General features: G+C 56.7%; 1 protein-coding gene across 1 annotated transcript; it reads left to right on the top strand.

Annotated features, from left to right (window-relative positions):
* Positions 1 to 1,433: 1,433 nt before the first annotated feature.
* On the top strand, positions 1,434 to 26,923 carry NGFR (nerve growth factor receptor). Its single transcript, XM_033848131.2, has 6 exons — positions 1,434 to 1,783; positions 9,066 to 9,207; positions 12,534 to 12,893; positions 16,461 to 16,713; positions 18,155 to 18,315; positions 18,995 to 26,923. The coding sequence occupies exons 1-6, from the start codon at positions 1,718 to 1,720 to the stop codon at positions 19,294 to 19,296; spliced, it is 1,284 nt and encodes a 427-aa protein (XP_033704022.1). The 5' UTR covers positions 1,434 to 1,717; the 3' UTR covers positions 19,297 to 26,923.
* Positions 26,924 to 27,174: the final 251 nt, after the last annotated feature.

Below are 27,174 nucleotides of genomic sequence, written 5' to 3'. Positions count from 1 at the left end.
GAGGTGGCTAATTCACGCTCATGGTCAAGGCCACAGTGATGTCCTTTCTGGGATATCCACTGGACTTTGTTGGTTACACAGGAAAGAAATTCACAGGGCAGAGTTTTTCCCCCATGAATGGATGAATTAGCTCAGCTGATCTGGGAAATCACCTACCAGCAGTAAGCTCTTCACAAGTGTCTTAATCTCCCTCTTCTTCCCGTAAGGTGGGAGGGTATCTACAGTTACACCCTCAGTTTATCTTCAGTTCGAAACTGAGGTCCACACCTGGCCAAGATCAGGGTGAGGGGATGGGCTTTGTAGACTTGCCCCCCACCCCCCACCCCAAAGCTCTGTGCTCCAAGGCTTTCCTGTCTGGGAAAGGGTGGGGACAGGCAGGCAGCGAGCATCAAGGTGGAGGTGGAAAAGCTTCCCACCGAAAGACTGGTGGCGTGCTCTCTGGGTCGCCAGGGCCTATGATTTGGACCTGCCAAGGTTTCTAGGGCATTGGTGAGTGTGGTCCTGGAGATGCCTACATAGTACATGGACAGGTACATGAATGTGAGTCCATCCAACCAATTTGACATTTATTCCCTTCTACAGACCTTTATTGAACACCTACTGTGTGCCACGCATTCAGATAAGAAACCATCGTCCCTGCCTGCAGGGAGCTCAGCAGCTAATGGAAACACAATCTAGTGAAGGCCAATTGTTGAGGATACATCTGTGTGTGCATATGAGTGTGAGTGTGTGTGTTCATGAATGTGTGTGTGCACTGTGTGAGAGACTGTACATGTGAGGGCTTGCGAGGAGGTGACTGCACACATACACATGTATGTGTGAATGTGTAGGTGAGTCCATAGGTCTGAATGTCATGAGCACATGGGCGATGAGTGTGCATATGTGGAGGTGCACAGGCAGGTGTAGAATGCACGGGTCTGCAGGACTGCGTGAGGATGGTGTGGGCATAGGTGAATGCATGAGCACATATATATGTGAGCTTGGGAGTGTGTGTATTCCTTTTTGTGTGTGTGCACACCTGCGACCCCCTCAAACCCACCTTTTGAGAATTCAAATGATGTCTCCACCTTGAACGTCCCGCTGCGTGCGGTCGGGGTCAGGCCACCTACTACTCCTCCCCTCCCCTTCCCCTAGGCCTCTGCAGAGAGAGAACCCCCCACTGGGGCAGAGGGAGGGGTGGGGTATAGACCAGGAGATGAAAGGCGGGCGGGCAGTGGGCATTATTGCTGATAAAAGCTGGGTAGGGAGCAGGGCACCGGGGAAGAAGCTGAAGCCGGAGGCAGGAGAAGATGGGCAAGAGAGTGAACCGTGAGAGGGGCCGCAGCCCAAGGGAGCCGCAGTGGGGACGACTCGAGCCCACAGCATGCGGGACGGACGCGCAATAGCGCGGCCCGGGCGCCGGGTAGCGGGGCGGGGTGGGGGATAGGCTTTGAGGGCCGGGACGCGCGGGAGCGTTTCCCCGTACGCTCTCCCTTCCCTCCTCTCCCCGCCCGGAGACTGCGGGGAGGGCGGGCGCGGTTCCGGGGGGTGGGCGGGCTGGGCGGGGAGGAGGCGGGGCCGACGCACTGGCTTCTCCCAGCACCTCCCGCTAGCATCCAGAGGGAGCCGAGCCTCCGCCAGGTCTGCGGGCCGGACGCTGGAGCGCAGCGCAGCGCAGCCGTGTCTGTCCGCTGAGAGGGCTGAACTGGAAGCCGAGCGCTGCCGCGGGAGGCGGGCGATGGGGGCAGGTGCTGCCGGCTGCGCCATGGACGGGCCGCGCCTGCTGCTGCTGCTGCTCCTGGGGGTGAGTGCTAGCCGGAGGGGAGCCCGCTCCCTTTCCCGGGACCGGAACCCCAAGGAGTTCAGGTTTTCCCGAGGGAAAAGAGAAAAGAGCGTTGGGATCCCAGATGCTGGGGGTGGATGGCGGGAGAGGAGCGCCGATGCCAGTATCCACGGAGGAGCGCCTAAGGTTCTCAGAACGAAGAGGCGACCCAGAGATTCAGGGTAGAGATGCGGACAAGAGGGGCGCACCTATGCGGGTCCTCATGTACCATGGGGGTGTGTGTGTGGAGGAGCTGGGAGGGGTCTCTCAGGAGCGAGTCGTGGGGCTCTCGGATGCCTGGGTTCTTCGGAAGAGGGCGCTTGAATGCTGGGAGCTCGAGGCGACTTTCCCCCTGAGCATCTTGATTTCTGGAGGGTCGTGGGACGGAACCCAGGCTAAAGAAGCAGGAGGAATGGGACGGGAACTAGAGAAGTGAGGAGAGAGTGTGGTTGGGGTGGGGAACCGGGGACGAGGGGATGGAACAATGTAAGAGGAGGATGGAGGGACTGGAGGCAAAGGGGACCGGGCATCGGACAATGAGGACCGGCCAGACAATGGGGGGAGGGGCGTGGGAGGGGGAGGTTCGTGGAGGGGGGCTCTGTTGAAGAGAGAGAAGTAGGTTAGGGACGGCAGAAAAGGGACGACGGCGAGGGAGGTAGAGAGATGGAAGCAAAATGAAGGGACGGAGAAGGGAGAGCGGACCCCGACCTGTCCGCCAAGAGACAGTAGGACGAGAAGAGAGAGCTGAAGCACAGCTGCTTCCCGCGCGTGTCGCGCGCTCTTTCTCGCGGCCTAGCGGGGTCGGGGAATTGCGGCTTGGGGTCCGAGGCTGGGAAGGGAGTGCCCACTTCGCCGGGGCGAACCCGTTTCCCGGGTTCCCCCGCGGCTAGTGGGCTTCTCCTACGCACTTATTCTCGCGGTTTGAAGCAAAGCCACGGACCGGATGGGACGGAGCAAGCGTCGTCCGACGGGTTCTCGCCGCCACCACTTCTCGGGGTGCAGAGAGGCGGGACGCGCAAAGTGGGGACGGTCCCGGCAGCGCGCAGCCGGGGGTCGCGCAGGCGAAGGCAACCCGCAGGAGGCGCTGCGGCGCGAGGGCTGAACCATCGCAGCTCCCCGCGCGACTGGGGCTGCGCGCCGCACCCGCCACCCAGACCCCCAGTTAAGCGGCCCGAGCGCCGCGCTGATGATTGGCTCCGTTTCCGCGCCCAGGCGGGTCGGGATTCCGCCCGCGCCCCGCCCAGCTTTCGATGAAGGACGCCGGGCACCGAACAAGACGGAGGCGCTCAGGCGCCTCGGATTCTGTCTCGGCAAAGGACTGTGGGTCCTCGTAAGCATCGAAATCCGCCCGGTAGTTCTGACAAGACATTCAGGAGACGTGACCCGCTGTGTGGCCATGAAGGGAGTGCCCTGGAAGGTTTGGCAATGGAGGAGGTGTCCTCACTCTCCCTGCCATCTTCATCTCTCATCTGAGCATTGCGCCCCCAAATCCCCATTACAGACAAGGAGACTGAGGCTCTGGGAGATTAAACCAATTGGTCAAGATCCCACAAGCGAGTTGAGACGGAATCCTAGCTAGACTGCCCCTCACCTGATTCCCAGCTCAGTACTCCCCGTACCTCTTAAGGGGCAGACCGGCGATCCAGCTCGGGATAAGAGCTGCGTGTCTTGGCGGCAGGCGGGCGTGACACCAACCCCAGAGTCAGGCCGGCGGAATATGGGGGCTGGGATGAGCAGAGACCCCTTCCGGGCACTAGCCCCATCCCTGAAGCTCAGCCTGGTTTCCGTGGGATAGCAGTACCTCCGGCTTCGTCCGGAGATTTGGGAGTGACTGCGGGCACGTTTGCTGACTAACGCCGCGAGTTAGAGATGCATCTCGTCTGGGGCGGGGGTGGGAGGCATGGAGGGGGGACTGGGGCGGCCAGTTGTGAGGATCCTGGAGGGGCGAGGGCATGGGCTCCGGATCTGGGCTGGAGAGTGTCCCCCGAATAAAGAAAAGGCGAGGAAGGAGGGGATCTGGGGGTGGAGGGCCTGGGGGCTCGGGAAGGTGGACCCAGCGCAGAATCTGTCGCCTGCAGCCCTTGCGGCTCTCGCCTCCGCCTTGCCGCGGGGCTGCTGTCTATGGGCTGGCGCTGCGCACCGCAGCGGTCCGAGTTTCTTCCTGGGCCGCGGCGAGAGTGCTGAAACCAGAGCGCGTCCCGGCGGGTCGGCTGGCGGGCCATGCCGGTAATGGAGGCACTCTGTCATTCAGACGTCTGTAACCGGAGCCGCCGGGCTGGCTAATGCGCCTAATAGGGATGCAGCGAGGGCAGCAAATGCGAGGACGGGAGCGGCCGGGTGGGGGAGGCGACGCCGGGAGGGAAGGGGTCCCCGCCTTGCTGTACCAGTCTGATCCCGTTCCCGCGCCTAGATTCTTCCCTGGGGGTGCGGGGTGGGGAAGCGGGAATAATAAAACTGGTTGAGTGCCTACCGTGTGCCACGCACTGCCCTGGGTAATTTCGCTTGTGTTATTTAATCCGTATAAGGCCCCAGCAGAGTAAATCTAGTTATTCCCATTTGACAGTTGAGGGAGCTGAATCTCCCTAATCTTCAGGCACGAAACCAAGCCCCCCAGTTACTATGGTGGCGCCCTTGTTGGAACCCAGGATGCTTGGCTTGGAGTTTACTCTTTCCTCCTTATGCCAGGCATACCCCCACCCAACCTTCCAGATCACGGAAGGACACGTGGCCTTGAACCACCACTAGACCTGGAGGTTACATCGTGTCCTATGCTCCTGGCACCACAAATTTATAACTGAGCCCCTTCACCCCCCACTCAGACCCCTGCCCCCTTTCAAAGTCTTATGCAGCATCCTCCTCAGTAATTAGCTCTTGTCTCCGACCCCAAATCCACCCCATCTAAAGGAGTGGGGGACATGTGCCAGTGCCTCCCCAGGGCTTGCATTGGTCTCAAAAGACCCTTTGCATATTTGAAAACTCGCCAACCCCATGATGGTGGCCAATGACTCCATTCACCTAAGGAACCTTTTGCTGAAGCTGTTGTGAATGGATAGGACTCATCACACTGAAGCCTTCCTATAGTTTCAAATTCTCTAAACTATTTTGGTGTATTTTCTGTTTTGTCCAGTTTTTAAAATTTAATTATTAAAAGTCAATTCAGGACTTCCCTGGTGGTGCAGTGGTTAAGAATCCGCCTGCCAATGCAGGAGATACGGGTTTGAGCCCTGGTCCGTGAAGATCCCACATGCCGCGGAGCAACTAAGCCCGTGCGCCACAACTACTGCCTGCGCTCTAGAGCCCGCGAGCCACAACTACTGAGCCCGCCTGCCACAACTACTGAAGCCCGTGTGACTAGAGCCCATGCTCTGCAACAAGAGAAGCCACAGCAGTAAGCCCGCGCACCACAACGAAGAGCAGCCCCCACTTGCCGCAACTAGAGAAAAGCCTGCGTGCAACAATGAAGACCCAATGCAGCCAAAAGTAAATTAAATACATAAATAAATTTATTTTTAAAAAAAGTCAATTAACCGAAGGATATTTCCACCTTAGTTTCTAGAAAGCCTGGATATGGCAACCCCCCCCCAAAAATTGCAAACATTCTAAACAATGGAATAAGTGTAATAAGTATAACTTTCAGGCAAATGTGCCTATCATTTTGATAAGTTGATCATTTTGGAGCAATTAGCCTGAATCCTAGTCATCCCTCCCTGCTTCCCAAGATTGCCTGGCCTTGGACCCATAGAGGCTGTGGCCAGATTGGTGTATCAGGCCGCTTAGCAGAGTGACCTCTGTGGGCCTCAGTTTCCACAGCTGTCAGACAGGGGATGAAGGCAATCCCTCAAGTCTTTCCTCCTCGGCTTCTGGAGCAGTTGTTCGGGGTGATATTTCCTCTCCCTCATGGGACTGTGGCTCATCTCAGGGGTCAGGGACGATGTCTCATTGGAAACTCTTAGTTTAGTGCTCAGTCAGTAGTTGAATTAGTTAGCAGTTCTCCATCCTCCTTTGGTCCCCATACCCTCTTCAGACGCTTCTTGGTGGGTCTCTCTTCATTTCTATCCTGCCTACTCTGAGATGGTTTCCCCTGTTTGGGGATGGCTCAACTTTCCTCTCCCACTACCTACCCCCCGGCTCACCAGCTCACTCTCCCTAAGACAAGACACTTCTTTAGGGCTTCCCTGGTGGCGAAGTGGTTGAGAATCTGCCTGCTAATGCAGGGGACGCGGGTTCGAGCCCTGGTCTGGGAGGATCCCACATGCCGTGGAGCAGCTGGGCCCGCTTGCCACAACTAGAGAAAGCCCTCGCACAGAAACGAAGACCCAACACAGCAAAAGTAAATAAATTAATTAATAAACTCCTACCCCCAACATCTTCTTAAAAAAAAAAAGATACTTCTTTAATAACCAACATTTATTGAAATCCAACTATGCATCAGACAGATTTGCATAAATTATTTCTTTTAATTTTCACAGAAACCTGGACAGTAGGTATCACCAACCCAACGTTTTAGGTGGGAAAACTGAGGCTTAGAGAGATTGAGAATTTACCCCAAGTAGCATACTACTAAGTGGCAGATCTGGAATGTTTTGAAATAGAAAACAAAACAAGCACAGGAAACACATGGTTACTAATTATGTGGCCTGGACTCCCAAGTGCAAGACTTTGGAGAAGAGAGAGGACCACGGGCTGCAGCAGGGAGAGCAGGCTTTGAGAAGAGGGGCTTGCGCGAGGCTCCCACTCTGCCCACAACTGCCACAGTCAGATTGCCTCAGTTATCTGGAGCCCAGGTCTCTACTGACCTCAACTAACTGGAACACAGCCAAAAGCCACAGAAGACCTTGGAAAAGAGAAAAGAGGGGTCCCAAAGTGAATAAACACTCATTTATTTAATGCCTCCCGCAACTCTCTGAGGCAGGTACTGTCGTGGTTACCTAATGATGAAGAAACTGAGGCACAGAGAAATTCAAAACCTGTCCCAGGTCACCCAGCTCTAAGCTGTGAACCAGGATTCAGAGCAATGAAGGCAGCTGAGGAGGAAGGTAGACTTTTTACTCTGAGAACGGCCCCCTCCTGGTTCCCATACTCCTTACACTCACTTTAATCACCTTCCTCCCAGGGCTAGTTACACACTTTCTAAAATTCAATTCGACCTAATAAATAAGACTGGGGAGGGCCACTCGGGTCACACTGGCAGCAGGAAGAACTGAAAACTGATACTTTAACAGGAAGGGAGGAGGCAGAAAAAACTATAAGAAAAGCTGACAGGAGAACTCTCTTGACAAAGGTGTGGTAATTTGGGATAAAGAACACAGGGCTCCGCTGCATTGCCTCCCGGAATACTCACGGATGTAAATATTGAGTCCCTGAGTCATGGGGAAACCGTGAAGGTACGTTCCAGAGACAGAGGAAGGTGCAGCCCCCGTGGTTAAAGTGAAAAACATTAGGTGAGAAGAACAGCAAAGCCATGACTTTCCAGAAACTCAGGTATCCAGAAAGTCAGGCCCTGGAGTTCTAGTTAATTGAGGCCATATTGTGTTATGTTCTTAAATTCCATAAGTATACATGTTGGGTCCCTAATACGTGTCAGGTACCGTCTCAGGCACTGAGGTGACCACAGTCCCTGCCTTCAGTGACCTGAGAGTCCAGTGGGGGCCTCTGTAGAGTGTCAGACCAGACAAGAAGAGTGAACAGGGGGGACATGTGACAGGGCAACTCTGCCTGATTTGTCAGATCAGGGAGGGGCTGGGCCACAGGACCACTTCCCTGATGAAGTGACATTTAAGCAGAGCCCTGAAGGATGAAAAGAAATCTGAACAGACCTTTCTGGAACCTTGCTCACCTCCCGGGGGAAAGCCTGTATCTGGGACTACCCCCCGCCCCTAGGCTTCTGGTCTACAGATGTTCCCAGCACTGTGTTCCTGCCACCTGGGAGGAGATGGTGGCAACACCCAAGGTTCCCCTCCTTTGCTGCCTGCACCCTCCCCACCGGTTTCTTGAGGACCATAGGCTGCCTCCTAGACTGATCCAACCTGTCCATCCCCCTGCCTCCACCAAACCCTACTGAGACCTCAGGATATTAGAAAGGACTGAAGGGAAAGGAGTGTTTTGGGCCGTGATCTGGCCAACATGGAAGCAGAGAAATGCCCAAAATGACCTTTACAGCTCCTCTCTAGTCCCATGATCCAAGAAACCATACTTCCTCTGAGCATCAAATGGGAGCTACACGGTCTGGAGCCAGGGAAACAGGCTTTGGAGTTTTATTAGACATTAAGATTTTTTTTAAGGAACAGAAATATAAAGCAATCTGCCCGCAACCCCTCCCTCTAGGGAATCTGGTGCTAAATCATTCCATCCATGAGCAAAGATGCCTCGGCGGCGGGAATCTGACTCTCCTTTCCCCTGTTTGCAGTGTTGTTCCCACTGGCTGCATGGGGCGCAGGGAGAGGGGAGGGCTGGTGGCCGGAAATCAAACCCTGGGGGAGCGGGGTTGCTGGGTGGTGAGAGCAGCCACTTTCTCATATTGGTAACAGGCGTACTTTTCTCCTGTCTTGGCGCCAGACTCTCGATGACCGGCTGGTCATTTGCTTTGGCCCTGAGCTGTCTCCATCTCTATCGGTCTAGAGAGATGAAGACTCAGAGCAGGAAAGCCGAGAAGGTCAGAACTCCCAGAGCAGAACCAGGATTTGAACCCAAGGTCCCACCCCTCTGCTTCTGTTCTTGGACACCTCCCATTTGATACTTAATATGTGGAATGGTAGGATTAAGGGTGAGGAGTAGAGCCCTGCTAGACTTTGATAGAAAAAGACTCCCCTCTGGGTAGACGCATCCCTGGAGATGTGCAGCTTAGCAAGCGGCATTTGGACTAGATTTCAGCTTCTAGTTGCCCCCTTGGCTGGGAGCCCTGTGTAAGCTGCAACCTGCCTGCTGGTTCCTGACTGCTGCCCAAAGGCCCTCTGCTGGGCCTCAGGTTGCCTTCCCCACATGGTGTATCCTTGGGATTCCAGGAGTTACTGTAACCCCAAGATGAACTTTGCAGAAGGTCAGCATCTGAAGCTCTGATCTCACACCCCTAGCAGCCTGCAGGGCCCTGCTCTCCCGCTCTGCCTTTCTTCCCCATCAGCTTTCAAGTGGCAAATGCCTCCCTGGTGAGCTCATCCCAGCCCAGGTGGTTCCAATAGAAGGCTGCAGGAGGGGGTGTTTGCTCCCTCGGAGTCCACCCTGTCCCCTTTCCCTTGCCAGTCTGACCTTCTGGTCTTCCTCCACCCAGGTGTCCCTTGGAGGTGCCAAGGAGGTGTGTCCCACGGGCCTGTACACCCGCAGCGGTGAGTGTTGCAAAGCCTGCAACCTGGGCGAGGGCGTGGCCCAGCCTTGCGGAGCCAACCAGACCGTGTGTGAGCCCTGCCTGGACAGTGAGTATAGGGTGTCCGGTGGGGGGAGGGGAGCGGAATGGAAGCGGGGGCAAGGGGGCTGGAGGGCATGCCCAGTAGAGGCCTTCCAAGTGCTCTGCGCCCTGGCAGGGACTCCTGCCCACAACCGTATGGGTGCCAGAAGTGGGTCTGACCCAGCATAGGAGGCAGAGAGGGGAAGTTCAGAATGGATGAGGGAAGTATGCGGAGGGAGGAGGGGGACCAGATGGGGGATCCCCAGGCTGTGCCCCTTCCCAGCCCCCAAGTAGAGAGGCCTGGTAGAAGAGTGTGGCCAGGAGGGAGGAGTAGCTGATGCTAAAACCAGCTAAAAATATCATCTGCACTGCAAAATCGATGGCTGCCACTTACCCTTGGTGCGTTTGTGGGGAGGGGAGGAGGGTCAAATCCTGGCTGCCCTGGACACTGACCTTGGGGGATCCTGGGAGGGCGTGGCTAACCCTCCCCCCGGGGCCAGCTGTTCTCCAGCTCTGACGGAGGAAGCAGAGCTTTCCCCAGGCAGCAGGGACGGCGGTTGGAGCACCACAGGGATGTCCTTACTGGGGGGCGATGTCGGGTGCGAGAGGGGGGAGGGGCGCTGTGGCCATTCCTACCTGGGATTTCCTTGGGGAGGGCAGAGAACCCCATCTTCCAGAGGTGCTGGAGGAGGGAGGCAGAAAGATGGCAGGTCTGGGGTCTGAAATTCTTTGCGCTTGACTCGGGAGTCTCATCTCTGCTGGATTCACTCCGCCCCTTCTGTTGCTTTCAGGCCATGGGCCCTTTTCCTGACTCTGCCTGGAAACCTTTCCTGTTGACAGTTAGATCTTGCCTTCTACCTGGCACTCAATGCCCACCTGGAGGGCCAGTGGGAGTTCTACCCAGATTGTTCTTTAATCATGTTGGGGACAAGGCTACAGGAACTGGGAACTCTGAACGCCCCCGCCAGCCTGTCTTACCTTTGAATGCCTCGCCGCCACCACCGCTACCTCGAGGCACCTCACTGCACACAGCCCATCTGTCCTGCAGGCAGCCCCAACTCTTTGGTGTCCCAAACACTCTGTTGTCCTACTTCTGTACTAGTGGATCCTGTAACTCCATCCCCCAGCGGAGGGATGCCAGGTAGGGAGGCTGGACATCCCATAATGCCTTTGTTACCTTGCCATCTGGCCGCCTCCCTGGTCCTGGCCTAACAGGGTTTCTTTCCATCCCAGGGCAGGGTTGGCCAACCATCAGCTACCCTGGAACCTCCCACGTTTGCCTCTCTTATTTCCTAGACTCCGCCCAGGGCCTCTTCTCTTTGGACCCGAAGTCTCCCAGGATGGGACCCCAGTCCCTTCTGTCAAAACAAGCGGTGGGATAGAAGAGGCTGAGAGAGGGCATCTCCGGGGAAGGGGAGGGGAGACAGGAGCAGAGACCAGCTCGGAATGCTCCCTCCCACTTCCACCCTCTACTCCCCTCCCTTTCCGCCTTCCCCCTCACCCCCCTCCCCGCACCCCAGCTGGGTTAACAGGCTGCCTTTACAAGTCCGCTTTATGGGATGGAGACCCCAGTGGACTTTCCCTCTATCCTCAAAACGTTTCCGCAAGGAAACCCATTAAGCTCCTGCCTTCATTCTCTGCCCAAAAAAGACCACATTTTCCCCACCCACCAAAACCCTCTCCCAGGAGTTTGCTGCTAATTTTCTGTATTTTCCCATGGGCAGGGCCCTCCCCTTCCCCTCCCATGTGACTAGACCCACCCCTGCTGCCACATGCCACCCAGATAGGAGCCTCTGGTATAAATTGGACCTCCTGCCTTGGCTGTTTTGGTTTGGAAGTCCTTTCTGATGTCTGACTAATATCCCTGCTACTGAAGTTCATCGAATTGATCATTGCCCACCCCAGGGGGCCCAACCTTTACAGGATCCCTGCTGTGTGTCACGTGCTACTGAGGAATTTCACTTATTCCTCATCACAACCCTGTGAGTGGAGACATTATTCCCTGTTTTACAGAGAAAGAAAAAAGCTCAGAGAGGTTAAGTAAAACACCCAGAGTCACACAGCTAATAAAGTGATGGAAGCAGGTTTTGAATCCAGATCTGCCTGATGCCTAGGAGAGAAACACAGGAGTCCCTCTGCCAGAACTGACTTGAAACTGAAGTCTTCCTCCAGGCCCATCTCTGTCTTTTCTTCTCTTCCCCCCCAACTGCTGCCCCTTTTACTTCTCTGCTTTTTCCTTCTTTGCTTCTGCAGTTCCAACCGCAACCTCCAAGATAATGACCCTGTGCTCCATCTTGTCTCTTGATGGCATTAAAGAAAGTTAAGAGAGGACCCCCACAGCGAGCCTCGATTTCTGTCCATGGGGATCCCAATCTCTCTACCTGTTTCCACATTCTGAGCAATCCTCCCTCCCCAGTTCTCAGGTTCTAAATCTGTGCTCTTCCTGCCGTGGGAGCAAGGATACATCCTCTTGGATTCAGTTTGGCATGGAGTTCTCCACCCTGGGCTGGAAGGGGTGAAGAAGATCTGGCTCTGTGCCTTCCCCACTCTTTGCACAAGGCGGAGAAGACCCTGGCATCCCTCCCCTTATTCTGGAGCTCACATCCATTAATTAAGAGAGCGTGAATCAAGAGTGAGCTTGGAAATCTTCCCTTCATGTCCTTTGAAAGAGCAGAGGACTATATATGCAAGTCCTCCCTTCCTTCTAGCTTCAATCCCTCCTGCAGTACCTTTCTTGCCAGGAGTCCCATCCCTGCCCTCTAGAGCCAAGCCCTTCAGCAGCTGGGGTAGCGCCATGGGTGGGAAATTCTGTTGTCTATCCCTAGTCGCTCCCATTCAGGCCACACCTGAGCCCCCACCTGTGCAGAGAGGCATGGGAGGGCAGCTGAGGTGGGAGCCTGCCTGTTGAAGGCCGGCTCTGCCCGGGCTGGGTTCACAGCTTAACTCTGGCCTGTGGGGAGGGCTGGATGGGAACCACTCTCAGATTATTCCTTAATCATGCTGGGAACTCTCTAAGAGAATCTGCTAAGAAATTTACTGGCACCAGCTGGGTTACCCCCTGAAACCTCAGCGCCAACGCTTCCGGGGCCTGGAGCACCGGGCTCCTGGACCCCCGGGCTCCTGGACCCCCGGGCTCCTGGCCCCCTTCCTCCTTCCCAGTCGGGTGCCACCAGCTTTCACACACCGGGGATCCGGGCCCGGAGGGAAAAGCGGGGGAGTCAGTGAGGGGGCGAGGTAGAACGAGGGTGTCCCGGGATGCGGCGGCAAGGCCTCCAGCCCCTGCGTCCCAAGTGCCCCCAGGGCAAGCGGCTAGACGCGGGGCGCGGCTCCCCCCGCACGTCCGTCTGTCCTCAGGCGTGACCTTCTCGGACGTGGTGAGCGCCACGGAGCCGTGTAAACCGTGCACCGAGTGCGTGGGGCTGCAGAGCATGTCGGCGCCCTGCGTGGAGGCCGACGACGCCGTGTGCCGCTGCGCCTACGGCTACTACCAGGACGAGACGACGGGCCACTGCGAGGCGTGCCGCGTGTGCGAGGCGGGCTCGGGGCTCGTGTTCTCATGCCAGGACAAGCAGAACACCGTGTGCGAGGAGTGCCCCGACGGCACGTACTCCGACGAGGCCAACCACGTGGACCCGTGCCTGCCCTGCACGGTGTGTGAGGACACGGAGCGCCAGCTGCGCGAGTGCACGCGCTGGGCCGACGCCGAGTGCGAGGGTGAGCGTCGGGGCTGCGGGGTGGGGGTGGGGGGCGCCCCGGCGTCCGCAAGGGTCTGCCGTGTTCTGCGGGGCCAGTGGACACCCTCCCGATCCTTCCCACCAATGGACCCTATCCACTGTTTACCCTTTGGGGCTGTTTGTTAAGCCATCCTCATCCTCCCAGGCCACACTCATTTCCCAGGGCTTTGTTAATCTGTGGCTGCCGGCTGGGAATTGGACGGGTGGTAGATGAGCGGCACGAATAGGACAGATAGGACACGTCTGATCCTTGAGGCAGACTCTCTGCACTGGAGAAGGGGGTCTGAGGACCCTCAGGAGTTGGGACCTTTTGTCTCTGAGGCCCACAGTGGTTTATGGCTCTGGGACCTGGGATGGAGTCTGCCCTGTCACTTACTATCTGAGCGACGTCAAGGAGGTCACTTCAGTTTCTGGACCTCAGTTTCCTCGCTGCACGCGGTTTCCACTGTTGCTGTGGGTTTGGGCCGGGGGCTGGCTCACTTCAACTTGTGGGGGAGGGGTCAGCAGTCACTGGTACAGTTTAGTCAAGGACGAAGTTAGACCCAGGGAACACTAAGGAGGTCGTGCGGACAGGGGCTTTGGGACAGATAGAGGCGGAACAGCAAGCCTGGGGCTTGTGAGCCCGAGGATGAGGCAGGTGCACATGGAGGGCCCTCAGCTTCCTGGGTGGATGGGAGCTGGGTGTGCCCTCCTTAGCCAGAAGGGGCAGTTCCTGGGATGGGAGGAGGAAGCACTGTGGCAGTCAGGGCAGAACCGTTTTGGTCCCTGGTTGGTGACATCCATCTTGGGGGAGAGATTGACAATGCCTTTACTATCTATCCTCCGTTCAGCTGTTTCCCCTTGGGGCCTAACCCTCAGGGTGCTCTCACTCTGAGCAGGCAACGCAGTGCCTCCTTCAGGAGCCCTAAGTTGGACGGGACAGAGACAGCCTTTGCCCCAGTCTGATGAGGGAGACGCAGTCCCAGCACTTAGTTCCCAAGAGATCCCCCCATTCTGGTGGGGGCAGCACAGCCTCTGCCTTCAGTCAGCCCCCAGTTGGATGGGAGAGATAGATCCCCTGCCGTGGGGAGCCTGCAGTCTGACACACGCACGCCAGCCTTCCACATCCTGTGATCTCTGGCGCAGGGAGCTCAGGGCGCAAAGGGCCGTTAAGCGGGGCTGAGGCCAGGCGTGTGTGTGAAGCTTGCTCCATTGGGATGTGGGGTCAGGGTGGAGAAGTGGGGTGCAGAATGTGGTGGTTCCGGTGGCCACTGCCCTGGGCCAGGAGACAGGCAGGTAGCGTCAGGCGCAGGGCAGAGGAGGGAGGGAGTTTCAGCGCCTGCAGCAGGCAGGTGGGTGGCACGCTTCTGTGGGCAAGTCGGCACCAGCTAGTGGGGGGGACTTAGGGGTGCGGTTAGAGCAAAGAAAGGTGCTGGCTGGGGGAGGGGTGGGCTCTGCCTTTTGGGGTTCACACATTCCTTCCAGATACCACTCTACTTTCCCAGACACCCTGAAGGGGTGCGTTTATCCCTGCCCCTCTTCCCCTCACCCTCTAGCCTCTGAACGGGTAAATGTCAGCTCCAGGGCAGAGGGAACATTTCAGGAAATGGAATTTGATTTGTGGTGGCTTGGTTGCCCCCCTCCCCTCCACTGCAGGGTACGTCCTTGCATAAACGCTTCCGGTGTCAACATGGTGACTCACCCACCCTGGGGGCAGAACCTGCCCCCCTCCCCAAGCAAAAGAAATTGGATTTAGGAGGAGTAACCTGGGCCCTCTTTCCACCCCCAAGTCTGACAGCTCCCATTCTGGAAACGGCTGTCAGGACCTGCCAGGGCTTAGTGGGTTGGAATGCTAGTGGACACAGCCACATCTGGATCTCATCCCCACCCCCAAACAGGGCGGAGGATCGGAGAGACGAGGAGAAAGCGCCCTGGAAGGCGCTGTCTTCAGCCTGGGCCGTCTCTCGGCTTTTCCCCACTGCCCTCAAATCTCTGTGATGCCTGATTTCAGTGACCCTCCACCCAGCCATGCCTTCAGCCTCTGGGTTCAGGTCAGCTGAGCAGAGCTGTACCTTAGCCTCGGGGCTCAGGCTGCCCCTCCAGCTGGCGCAGTCCCCTAGCCGGGCAAGAGGAGACCCTCCCCGGGCCAGCGCCTTGTCTGGGGCTGCCAGAAGGAGGGCTGTGTTTCCTCCACTCCCTGCCCCACCTCTTCCACGCCTTCCTTCCCAGGACTGAGATGGGGGAGGGGTGGGATAGGGCAGCAGATGGCAGCCCCCTCCCAAATGCCAACCAGATGGATTCCAGATTCACATGTGGGGACCTTACTCCTCAGAATGTGCTGAAAATGGGGGGCCTTTGAAGCATCTTTGCCTTGAGCCAAGGAGGCCTAGGAAACCGGTGGGCAGTTTCGACTCCAGCTTGGGTGGGCAAACTGGGGGCTAGGTGAGGCAGAGCTGGGGAGCAAAGTGCCTGCCCTTCACCCCATCAGCTTGTCCTGTCTGCTTTCCCTCCCTGCTCCAGGTGTGGGAAGCGAGGAAGGAAAAGGGTAGGCAACTTTGCCCAGACAGGTACCTCCAGGTCGTCCAGAGTCCACAACCCCAGGTACTGCCCCCGGCTGGGTGGCAGAATGGAAAATCCCACCCACTTGTGCCAGGGGCTGCTGGGTCCCCTGGCAGGGAGGCTGGCAGTGCCCATCTGGCATGAGAGAACCTAGGCGGGTGGCAGGGCAGTCTCCCTCCCCTGAGGCAGTGGCAGTGCCTGCTCTGTGGGCCCTCTCTCCACCAGCAGTCCTCGACCTTCCCAAGTTGGGTTTGGGCTATCTGACACTGTCATCTCTGGGTGGCAAGATCAGACGGTGTGGGGGCCACGCAGGGCAGGAAATAGAGGCTAGCCACTATCCACGGACCAGCTAGAGGGAAGCAAGCCAACTGGGCACCTCCCCACCCTGCCCGAGCCTAGAGCCAGGACACCAGAGACTAGAAAGGAGGCTGGATGCCAATTCTCAGGGGCCGGTGCCGGGGACGGTACCCCTCTGCCGGACCTGATTACCCTCATCCTTCTTTAGGACAGGGGTGACCGGCGCCACTGGGGCACTGTGGCCAGAGAAATTACATTTCCCAAGCCTGATTCCAGCTGGAGGCGTCCTAGGGCCCACTCTCTTCTTTGTGTGTTTACCTCCATTGCTGGGTTTTTGGGTACCCAGGGTAGGCAGAGTAGAATTCTAGGATCACAGTTATACCCAAGATGGAAGGGAACTTAAAAGACCGTCTCTTTTAATATCTCCATTCATGGGGAAGTTGAAGTCCTGAGAGTTGAAGGGACTGGTCCAGAGTCACACAGCAAGTCAGTGGCAGAGCCGAAGGGGACCCAGCGCTCCTGATTCTTAGGCCCTTGCTCTTCTCCACCATCGTGACATCATACACCCAATCCCAGCCCTCTCTCCTGTGTGTAGCCGCTGGACATACAAGCATCTGGGGCAAGGAGGGGGCTGGGGGAGAAGCTCTGAGGGTCAGAGCATAGGAGAGGGGCGGGGGGAGTGGGCCCTCACTCCTGTAGCCCTTTCTCCCAGAGATCCCTGGCCGCTGGATTACACGGGCCACGCCCCCGGAGGGCTCAGACAGCACAGACGCCGGCACCCAGGAGCCTGAGGTTCCGCCAGATCAAGACCTCGTAACCAGCACGGTGTCAGATGTGGCAACCACAGTGATGGGCAGCTCCCAGCCCGTGGTGACCCGAGGTACCACCGACAACCTCATCCCTGTCTACTGCTCCATCCTGGCTGCTGTGGTTGTGGGCCTCGTGGCCTACATCGCCTTCAAGAGGTGAGAGGGGGAACGGGAGCCAGGGAGCCAGATCTTTACCCTCAAGGAGGGCTTTGCTGCGACCATGACCTGAAAACGCACACACTTTTTTTTTTTTTTTTTTTTTTTTTGCGGTACGCGCGCCTCTCACTGTTGTGGCCTCTCCCGTTGCGGAGCACAGGCTCCAGACGCGCGGGCTCAGCGGCCATGGCTCACGGGTGCAGCCGCTCCGCGGCATGTGGGATCTTCCCGGACCGGGGCACGAACCCGCGTCCTCCGCATCGGCAGGCGGACTCTCAACCACGGCGCCACCAGGGAAGCCCCGCACACGCGCTTTTAACTCAACCCCAAACCAAGCTCATCCTCACTTACCATCAGCTTCTCCACTCCAGGGTGTGGCAGGTCAACAGGAGGTACGGAAGGGGATCGTCCCTGTCCTGTCCTGGTGCCAGCACCTCCCCGCCCCCATTCTTCTGCCCCACCTGCCTCCCTGCACACAGAGCTTCCTTTACCAGCAGCTTGTGTCCTCATTCCCTGAACCCCGTTACCCGTGTGTACGTGTGCGTGTATCTCTTCCTTCCCACGTCACACGTGGGGTCTGATGGCGCCCATAGCCAGAAATGCGGGATGTGGATAAGTCCTAGGAAGCGTTTTAAATGTTTAAGTGCATTTTCCATTCTTAAAAAAAAAAAAAATCATCAAAGTAATAACGTGCTTATTGGGGAAAATGCAAAGAAGACCAATGTCTTGTAAAGCAAAAAGCAGTAAAGCCTCCTTTCATCTCCCCAAATCCTACCCTGTCCTCCTGGGAATCGTCTGGAATGGATCCCTTCCAGCCATTTTCTATGCATTTATAAACACGTGTGTGGAAAACCTATTCGTACACGTGCAGGGTTTTGTTTTTTTTAAAGCATCAATGTGATCACATTATACATATTCTACATCTTACTCTTTCCCTTCATCTCCCTCGGGAGAGCTTTCCTCAGAGCATATAGATAATCTGATTATTTATAATTGCTCGTTCAGTAATACGGGCGGATCATAATTTATGTAACCAGTCTCCTATCGATGGCCATTTGCTTTGTTTTTCATTTCTTCTCATTGCTTATAACAGCAGAGGGAATCCGTGTGCATACCCCTGCACACACGTGGGGGTACTTTAGAAGGGTAGCCTGGGCAAAGTGGAGCTCCAGGAAGGTATTTATTTGTGCACCATTCATCCCATGGACATTTACTGAACACCGGCCGCACACACCAAGCCCTGGGTGCCTCTCTGCCGTCACGGCATTTCCGGTGTGGGCCAGGGGCAGACAGGTAGAGGAAGGAGAGCCTCCCGTGGCGCGCGGGGTTACAGACGGACACCCCCTGGGCTCCCGGCACCCACACGCCAGAGCACAGATACCTCAGCGGCGTGGCCCGTGCGCCCCTCAGCCCCGTGACTGGGGCTGTCCTCTGGTTCCAGGTGGAACAGCTGCAAACAGAACAAGCAAGGAGCCAACAGCCGGCCCGTGAACCAGACGCCCCCACCCGAGGGAGAAAAACTGCACAGCGACAGCGGCATCTCTGTGGACAGCCAGAGCCTGCATGACCAGCAGTCCCACACACAGACAGCTGCAGGCCAGGGTAAGCAGTGGGGCCGGGCGGCGGGCCGGGGGGGCGAGGCAGGGAGAACGGGGGTGGTTAAGCTTAGGCTATAGGAGGGATGGCAGAGGGGCTGGCTGCGGGCTGCTGTGTGGAATGATGGGAGAGGCGGGCGGAGGGCATGGGTAGGAGAGGCCCTTTCCGGTGGGGATGACTTGGGAAACGGAAGCTTTGACAAATCGGAGCATCTAGACTCATCCAGCTAATTGTCCCCCAGGGCTAATCACTCCCCAAAGTGGCTGCAATTAGCCTCCTGGCCAGGACTTCTGGGGAACAAGTAGTTAATTATGTCCCCTAATCGGTGGCCCATAGCCCAGCTCCAGTACACTTGCTGCAGTTGAGTCTGAGATCAGAAGTCCTGTCTCCTGAGCCTTGATTAATTGCTGGGGGCGGGAGGGAGGTAGTGGGCAGGGAGGAGGTTAGGTTGTAGGGATGGTTCTGGAGCTGTGGGTGAGTCAGCATCCCCCAGGTGCCTCCACAGCCCTGCCCACATCCACGACTGCATCTCGGGCATCCCTCTGCTTCTAGACCCTCGGGTCCTCCCCAGATCGGGAGAAGAAATGCCTCAGCCCTTCTTGGGTCTTACTCCAGGCCCCCACTCCCACGGTGGGGGAAAGGGTGTCCAGCGGGTAGCGCCTGACTCCCCCTGGGTTCTTGGCAGCCCTCAAGGGTGACGGAGGCCTCTACAGCAGCCTGCCGCTGGCCAAGCGGGAGGAGGTGGAGAAGCTGCTCAGTGGCTCTGCGGGGGACACCTGGCGGCATCTGGCCGGTGAGCTGGGTTACCAGCCTGAGCACATAGACTCCTTCACCCAGGAGGCCTGCCCGGTCCGCGCCCTGCTGGCCAGCTGGGCTGCCCAGGACAGCGCCACCCTTGACACCCTCCTGGCCGCCCTGCGCCGTATCCAGCGAGCCGACATTGTGGAGAGCCTGTGCAGCGAGTCCACGGCCACGTCCCCGGTGTGAGCCGGCCCGGGAGCCCCTGCCCTGCCCCCACATTCCGAAGACTGATGTTCCAGCCAACCCCACAGGCCAGCGTCAGAGCTGCGCGCCTCTGGGCAGGGCCTCGGAGCCCGGGCCCCCAAACCACAGCCCTGTCACTCTCCTGTGTGGCCCCATCGCTTCCGATCACACTCCCTCTCCAGCGCCAGAAGTGCCCCTGCCGCCTCTCCCACCCTGCCCTGCCCTGTCGCCATCTCAGGCCTCCTGCCGCCTTCTCCCCCCACTTCTAGGGGGGCCAGCCCCTCCCACCTTAGCAGGTTGTCATACATGGGGGGCTGACACCAGGGATGGTGTTGAGGGCGTGACAGGGTCCCAGAGACTCAGAGGGAGAGACTGAGGAACCAGAGCCGTGGGCTCTGCACTGTGATCTTGGGGAACGAGGGAGCACCTTCGTGGCCTCAACCTCCCTCATCCCCCCTCCCCCCTCCCCTCTGGCCTAACAGGAAGAGGATCAGAGGTTTGATAGAGCTGGAAGAGGGGCTTGAAATCTAGTCCATCCCCCTCATTTTACGAGCAGCAGAGTGAGGCCCAGAGAGAGGCAGCGATTTGCCCAAAGCCACCCAGAAATGGGGAGGCCAAAGATGGGCTGTCTCCCGAAACGAGGGGTGCAGGCCTCAGGTTTGCAGGGAGTGGGGGGCCAGGCGACCCTCTGGGAAATGTCTCGAAGCCAAACCCAGTCTGCCCTTCACCATGTCCAGGCCTGTCCAGCCCCTGTGGAGAGGGGATGCGTCCCCCAAGGCCTGGCCCATTGACCCATCCTGACCCCAGTCAGGTTTGGGGTTTGTGGCAAGGGGTGCTGCTTCCCTCTGCCTGTCCCCTCAGGCATGTCAGCGTGGCATCCGTGGTGTGGCCAATCTGTAGGTACCCACCATCCCAGCACAGACCCAGAGCCAGTATAGGCAGCATCTTCCCCTGGAGTCAGCCCTGGGGGACTGAGGAACCCCACCTGCAACACAGATTTACAGGCACACACACACAGGATGAGAAATCTCGCTTCTCTCCAAGAGTTCTTCCTCTTGGGCTGTGGCCGGATCCTCCTGGGGCAGCTGCCAGAGAAGCATTGAAGGGAATTGAACTCTACTCGCTGTCTTCCCTCGCCCCCGGGTTTGGCAGGCCAAGGACGGCTGAGGCTTGGGCTGGCGCCTGCCTTCCAAGGGCCTGCACGTGGAGGAATGCTCCCCCGTTCCACCCCTTCCCTGCAAGCACGGGTTTGGCTGGGCCCTGGAGGCTGCAATGAAGACAAGTGGACCAGCGTGGGAATGCAGCAAGAAGGAATTGAGTTAGACTGTGGCCCATAGAGGGTCTCTCCCAAGTTTAGAGAACCCTACTAAGGACTGTTTTTTCCCTAGCTTGGTACCGGAAAGGGGCCATGGAGCCCCTCCTGGCCTGTTCTGTTTTGCTTGATGTTGGAATGAGTGTGCCCCGCCCCTGTCTATTTAGCATGAACGAGCCCTGACCAGGATGTGCACGGACAGCCACCCCCTCCCCAGCCCAGGGGTCTCTCAGCCCTGTGTAAGGCACTGGGAACATTGTACGTAGATGGTATTTCTTTGACCTGAATCTGTGATGGGAGGAGGAAACTCACCTGCTGGCCCCTCACCTGTGAATGTGGGGAGTGGGACAGAGTCTGAGGTATTTCTTTTCCTCCCCAGCAGTGGGGGAGGGGGTCGGAGGTTGCACGTATGTTTCAGCATGTGTTTGGTTCTGGGGCCCCTCCTGCCTCCCTTTGGGCTGAGGTGGAACCCTTTTGCCCCCTCCCCCCGCCAGCTGGGGGCTGTGAACTCCAGGCTCCTTGTCACCCTCCCTGTCACCTGCCCCTTGCATCCTGTGTAATCATTTCTTGGGCCCTCCTGAAACCTACACATAAAACATAAATGATGAACATTAAATAGCAAAGAAAGGAAAATCATGCAGAGATTTTCTGGAAATACACGTGGTTTGAGTTGGTGGGGGGTTATGTGTGTGGGGCAGGGACCCGGGTATAATTTCCAACTCAGTGAGTTCCTGTCCTATTTTCCCCACACACAATGGGGAAGTTTTAACAGAAATCCAGCAAATTCACACGTGTCACCATGGAGTTAATTTAAATGGGATAGAGAGGGACTGGGGGCCCTTGCCGCCAGACTTTGGAGAGGGAAAGTAAAAACGGCCATGCAGGAAGCTGGCCAGCTGTGAACTTGACCAGATGTCAGAAGTGAAACTGACCACAGGGGAGCCAGAGGCTTGCTGGGAGGGCCAGGTCACAACCCCACGGCTCGCAGCCACCCACACGGCTTGGGAGGCACACCACCCCCCAGCACACACACAAGGTCTGGCTCCAGATGGCCTGGCGGGAGCCTGGCTGGTCCGGCCTGGAGTTGGGCAGGCCCCTCCCTTGTGGCTCTCCCAGGCAGGTCCCAACCCCAGCTCCTACCAGCCTGGCTTTGAGCCCTGCCTGGTCTGGGAGCTGCAGGGTTCCAGGCCCCGGGTCTGTGTCCCTCTCCCAGGCTGGCCTGGCAGCTGGTCCGAGCTGCTCGGCCTCTGCTGGTGGCTTGGCCAGGTCTTCTGATGGGCCTGACTTGTGGTTGCTAGGGAATGCCACGGGAGCCTTGCTTTCCCAGAAAGAACAGCAAACAAGCCTTCCTGATCTTGGGATCCTGGGAGGGGCCAGCCGGGCCCCAGCCAAGAGTTAGGCATGAGGTGGAGGGAAGCTGTCTTCCATCTCCCACCCCCAGGCTGTGAGGGTTGTGAGGAAGGTGGCGGGGAGGGGGCAGTGATTTAGAGCCGGTATAGGAAATGATCCTGGGTCTTGGGTAACCCCCAGTGTGATGGGGGAGACAGACTGTCTTGAGGAAGCCTCCCACCTAATAGGGGAGACACAGCCCCAGACTTGAAGATCCCTCTAATCTGGTGGGGGAGGCTCAATTCCTATCCTAGAAGAGCCCCCATTCTCATGGGGGAAATGCCTCTAATTAGGTGGGGGAGAGCTGGACGCTGCCTGTGGGAATAAGGAGACACAAACTCCTGTCTTCCACGATCTTATATACTTGAGGGGGTGGCAGCAGACAGCCCCTGTATGGTGTGCAGCGCCACGCTAGGGGTGAGTGGGGGCCCCAACCCAGACTCACCCCTACCAGGGGTTAGGGAAGGTTTGCCAGTAAAGAGACACTGAAGCTGAGCCCTATCGAAGTGGAGTCAACAAGCCAGGGGAGGAGAGAGTTCCTGGCAGAAGAATCAGTGCAGCAAAGGCCCTGAAGAGAGAGAATAGAGCCCATGGGGCCTGGGGAGGGTCCTGTGCTGCAGCCCAGAGAGTGAGTGGAAGGTCAGTGGGGCCAGACGGGGAAGGGCTTACAAAGAGACACGTTAAAGCATCTGGACTAATCTTAGAACAGTGGGGAGCCACTGACGGGGATTAAGCAGCGGGTGCCGTAGACAGATTTCCATCTTAGAAAGCACCAGCTCTGGCTGCAGTGTGGAGGGTGAGGGTGGGCAGGTTAGGTGGGCCAGGAGGTGGAAGTCAGAGGTAAAGGATGGGCCACAGGGATGGCGAGAAGAGGGCATTGAGAAAGCTCCGCATAGCATGCAGGACTGGGTAGGAGATGTGGAGGTGACTGACACTGGCCTCGGGCTTCTGGGGGTAGTGGAGCAGAGAGCCTGAAAGACATCGTACCAGAGATTCGTACCTCCCCCACCACATTGTGGAGAAACCCCCTCTGCCCTCCTTCAGCCTAACCTCCATCCTTCCTTCTCTAATTCCCCTGCAAGGGCAAAAATGCTTCATCGGCTCCCCATCTTTAATGTGGCCCCGGAGGCTGCGTGACGCCCCTGCCCATCCCTCCAGACTCACCGCCTTGCTCCAGCTGTCCTCTTCCTCAGTCTCTGCTCTTCCCCAAACCAGCCCCCTCACATTTCTCCAAGCTTCAAGCCACAGGGCCCTCTAGCCACAGGGCCTTTGCATAGGTTGTCCTTTCTGTAAGGCTCTTTCCCCTTCTTTCTCAAGTTACCTCCCAGTTCAGTGCTTCCTTGGGGAAAAGCTCTCACCACACTCTGGATACAAATCAAGTTTCTTGAGTCCAGGTTCAGAGCACATCAAGTTCCACTCCTTTTCTTTAGACCACTTATCTCTCTTTGCAATTAGGCACCCGTCTGAGTGATTATTTGATTACTGTAAACTCCAGGAAACCAGAGACAGGGTCTGGTTTTGCTCACCATCTAATCCTGTGCACCTTGCCTGGCATACAGCTAGCACCCAGTAAAAATCTGTTGAATAAATGAATGAACGTGGTCTAACGTAGCACTGTCCGATAGAAATATACTGCAAGTGACATACGTGATTTTCAATTTTTTAGTAGCCACATTACAAAAGTAAAAGAAACAGGTGAGAGGAGCATAATAATATAGTTTATTCCGCCCAATATATCCAAGATATCTTTTCAACATATAATCAACATTTTAAAATTACTGATATTATATGTTACTTTTTTTCTGCTAAGTTTTCACAATCCAGCGTGTATTTTATTCTTACAGCACAACCCAGTTCGGATTAGACCCACTGCAAGTGCTCAGTAGCTACATTTGGCTAATGGCTGCTACATCGGGCAGCTAGCTCTAGAGTCAGACCTCATTCTGAGCCCCCAGTGGGCTCAGAGGACAGATAGGTGTTCCCTGGCTTCTTCCTGTATCATCAGTCTGCTTGGGCCCGAGGCCTATTGTTCTCCCCTCCCCATCCCCAAGGCTCTCTCCTCTCCACTCTTTGTCTCTTTCATTCTCTAGGTTACAGAATGATACCATCTTTGTCTGCTCATCAGGGCCCCTTCTCTTCCCCTAATGCCTCCCTCCCCTCTTTCATCCTGTGCAATGAAGCTGAGATGAGACTTGGAACAATAGGAAAGGCCTCTCCACCCAGAGGGGAGGGGCCTGATGGGGGCCACTGAGCCTGTGCTCCAGGGAAAGAAGGGGCTGAGCCAGATCTGGGGTCATAAGACATCTCCCATGATGCTCTGGGCTGTGGGGTCTGCTGACCATATGCCTGGGGGAGGCAGCTCCTCTGACAATGCAAAGCAGATTCCTCTCAGTTTTGTGGCAGCTGGTGGGCAGAAGGCCAGAGGACAGGACTGAGTCCCCAGGCATCTGGGTTCAGAAGAGCTGAGGCCAGGAGGGCTCCTTCAGCCTCCAGCCCCCTGACTCCCTCCAACGCCCCGCCCTCATGCTGACCCCTCCCAACTACACCAGGCTCCCCTGGGCCCCACCCCAGGCTCCAGATCACCCTCCAACTCTATCAAAGACCCCCAGTTCTCAGCACACATCCTTGGGGATCTTTGATGCAACGTCCTCATTGAGAAGGGCCTTCCTCTTCTCCAGGCAGACCCGGGGTGGGGCTGTTCATCTCCACGCGCAGGGTGATTCCTCCCAGGCCCCACTGAAAGTTAGGGCTTTCCACAATAATTTCCACACCCCAGTTCTACCTATTCCAATCCTCCAATCGTCTCAGAGGCGAGGCCAGGATCATCTTTCTAAGGCTCTGTCATGGAAGGACGTTAAGGAACCTTCCAACTCTCAGTCCCCATTCCTCCCAGGGCACTCAATCCTGCCCTCTTCCCACAGCATCTGGGCACTTCCCCATTCCTGTGCTCCCTTCCCGGCAACTCCTGCTCCGGCTGTTTCCAACAACATTCCCAAAGGGCTCCTGGGAGAGGTGGGATTGGGTCTCCTCCCTGGGTGGGGACTGCTCCCTTTGGAAAAGTCTGGGAATGCACCCATCCCCCTCCTATCTTCTAGTGACTCATAGAATCTAGGGGTCCTTCTGTGTCATCCAGGAGCCTGTCGTCCTCCTGAGAAGCCCTCAACACTCTCTGGCCTGGGCCTGGGGCTCAGCGTCCACATTCCAGGGGTCCGGCCCCACCCCAGGGCCTAAGGCTTCAATCAGCACTCCAGATGGTTCTCATTCTACGCCTACGCACCTTGGGATGCCAGCGGTCCACATCAGATGTGCGGGCCAGGGGCACGGGGCAGCCAGGCCTCCATTTGTCGACCCTGGACCCACAGGAGATCACACGGTGACCTCCTGGAAGATGATGCCGAGGGCTCCGAAGCCAGTCACCTGGGAGCTCCCCTCTCTTCACTCTGCGTACCAGTTCGGATTTCTCATGTTGTAAAAGGGAGAAAACCCAACTCAGGGTTGTTTACGGGAATTTACTGTCCGTCTGAAGTGAAAGGTGCAGGGGTAGGGCTGGCTCTAGGCACAGCTTGATGCAGAGATTCAAACAACATCCTACCACCCAGTTTCTCCGTCCATCTCGTGCCTCCTTTCCTCGCACAAGACTCTTTCCTTGCGGTGATAAGACGGCTGCGCACCTTCAGACTCATGCCGTGAGCATCCGGCGAGTCTCCAGGCGTCCCTGGTTCTGATTGGCCCATCCGGGGAATGGCGATCACTGATTGGGTAAGGTGGACGTCACATGCTCCATCCACAGGAGCGGGGGTGTCGCCCCGCCTGAGGCACTGGGAGAGTGGGGGAAACTGAGGCACAGTCACCAAAAGGGGACCCCAAAAACAACAAATGTAAGGCTCCAGCCTAGATCAACACTTGGGCTCTTCCCTCTTCACCAGGCAACCTGAGCGAGACGCCACCCCCCGCAGACCGAGTGCGTCTTTCTGGTCAGAATCGCCATGAAACAGCAGGGACATCCTATGCGAGGACTTGAATGCCAGGCTGAGGAATTTGGACTGATCAGGGAGCTACGGAGGTTGTCTGTTCTGGAAGGAGAGGCAGGGAAGACCAACTGCGAGGTTGGTGCTTCGGGCAAGGGAGCTAGCAGTGGGGAAGAAAAGAGGGGAGCAATTCAGGAAATATTAAAAAGAGAGAATGAACCTGCCTTGGCACAGGAGCAGATGGGAAATAGTAAGGCAGAGAGAGTACATGACTCCCAGTCTCCAGCTTTAGCAACCGAGGGGATGATGGTGCTGTTCACAGAGATAGATCCCTGGAGGAAGACCAGGCTCTCGAGGAAGATCAAGACGTCCATGTTGAAACAGAAACAAGAGTCATAGATACAGAGAACAAACAGGTGGTTGCCAGAGGGGAGGGGAGTGAGAGGAGGAGAGAAATAGGCGAGGGAGATTAAGAGGTGCAAACTTTCAGTTATAACATAAAATAGTCTGGCTTCCCTGGTGGCGCAGTGGTTGAGAGTCCGCCTGCCGATGCGGAGGACGCGGGTTCGTGCCCCGGTCCGGGAAGATCCCACATGCCGCGGAGCGGCTGGGCCCGTGAGCCATGGCCGCTGAGCCTGCGCGTCCGGAGCCTGTGCTCCGCAACGGGAGAGGCCGCAACAGTGGGGGCCCACGTACCACAAAAAAAAAGAGACATACAACATGATAAATATAATTAACACTGCTGTGCGTTATATATGAAAGTTGTTAAGACAGTAAATCCTGAGCTCTTATGACAAGGAAAACATTTTTCTATTTCTTTAATTTTGTAACTATATGAGATGATAGATGTTCACTAAACTTATTGTGGTAATCATTTCATGACATATGTAAATCAAATCATTACTCTGTACACCTTAAACTTATATGGTGCTGTATGTCAATGATATCTCAATAAAACTGGGAGAAGAAAGTTCCCATGTTGAGCTTGAGAAGCTTGTGGGACATTCAGAAGAGAAAGGCAGGTGGCTTTTTTTTTTTTTTTTTTTTTAATCAGGAGCAGGGAAATTCGAGGGCTACAGTGGAATACTTAAAAATCATCTGCCGTTCACTAGGTGAGGTCCCTGGGAGAGAGAGCCCTTGGGGGTAGTCCTGCTTAGGTGACCAAGGAGAATGTGGAGGCAGAGATGATCTCGAGGGGCCAGTCAGTGTGTT

This window comes from Tursiops truncatus, chromosome 20 (assembly GCF_011762595.2).
Source record: "Tursiops truncatus isolate mTurTru1 chromosome 20, mTurTru1.mat.Y, whole genome shotgun sequence".
NCBI classification, from domain to species: domain Eukaryota; kingdom Metazoa; phylum Chordata; class Mammalia; order Artiodactyla; family Delphinidae; genus Tursiops; species Tursiops truncatus.
This window is presented reverse-complemented; position numbering and strand designations above follow the sequence as displayed.

Coding starts and splice junctions, on each gene's coding strand:
- NGFR (XM_033848131.2), top strand. CDS start 1,718: ATGGGGGCAGGTGCTGCCGGCTGCGCCATGGACGGGCCGCGCCTGCTG. Junction 1,784..9,065: donor TGCTGCTGCTGCTCCTGGGG/GTGAGTGCTAGC, acceptor TCCTCCACCCAG/GTGTCCCTTGGAGGTGCCAA. Junction 9,208..12,533: donor GTGTGAGCCCTGCCTGGACA/GTGAGTATAGGG, acceptor GTCTGTCCTCAG/GCGTGACCTTCTCGGACGTG.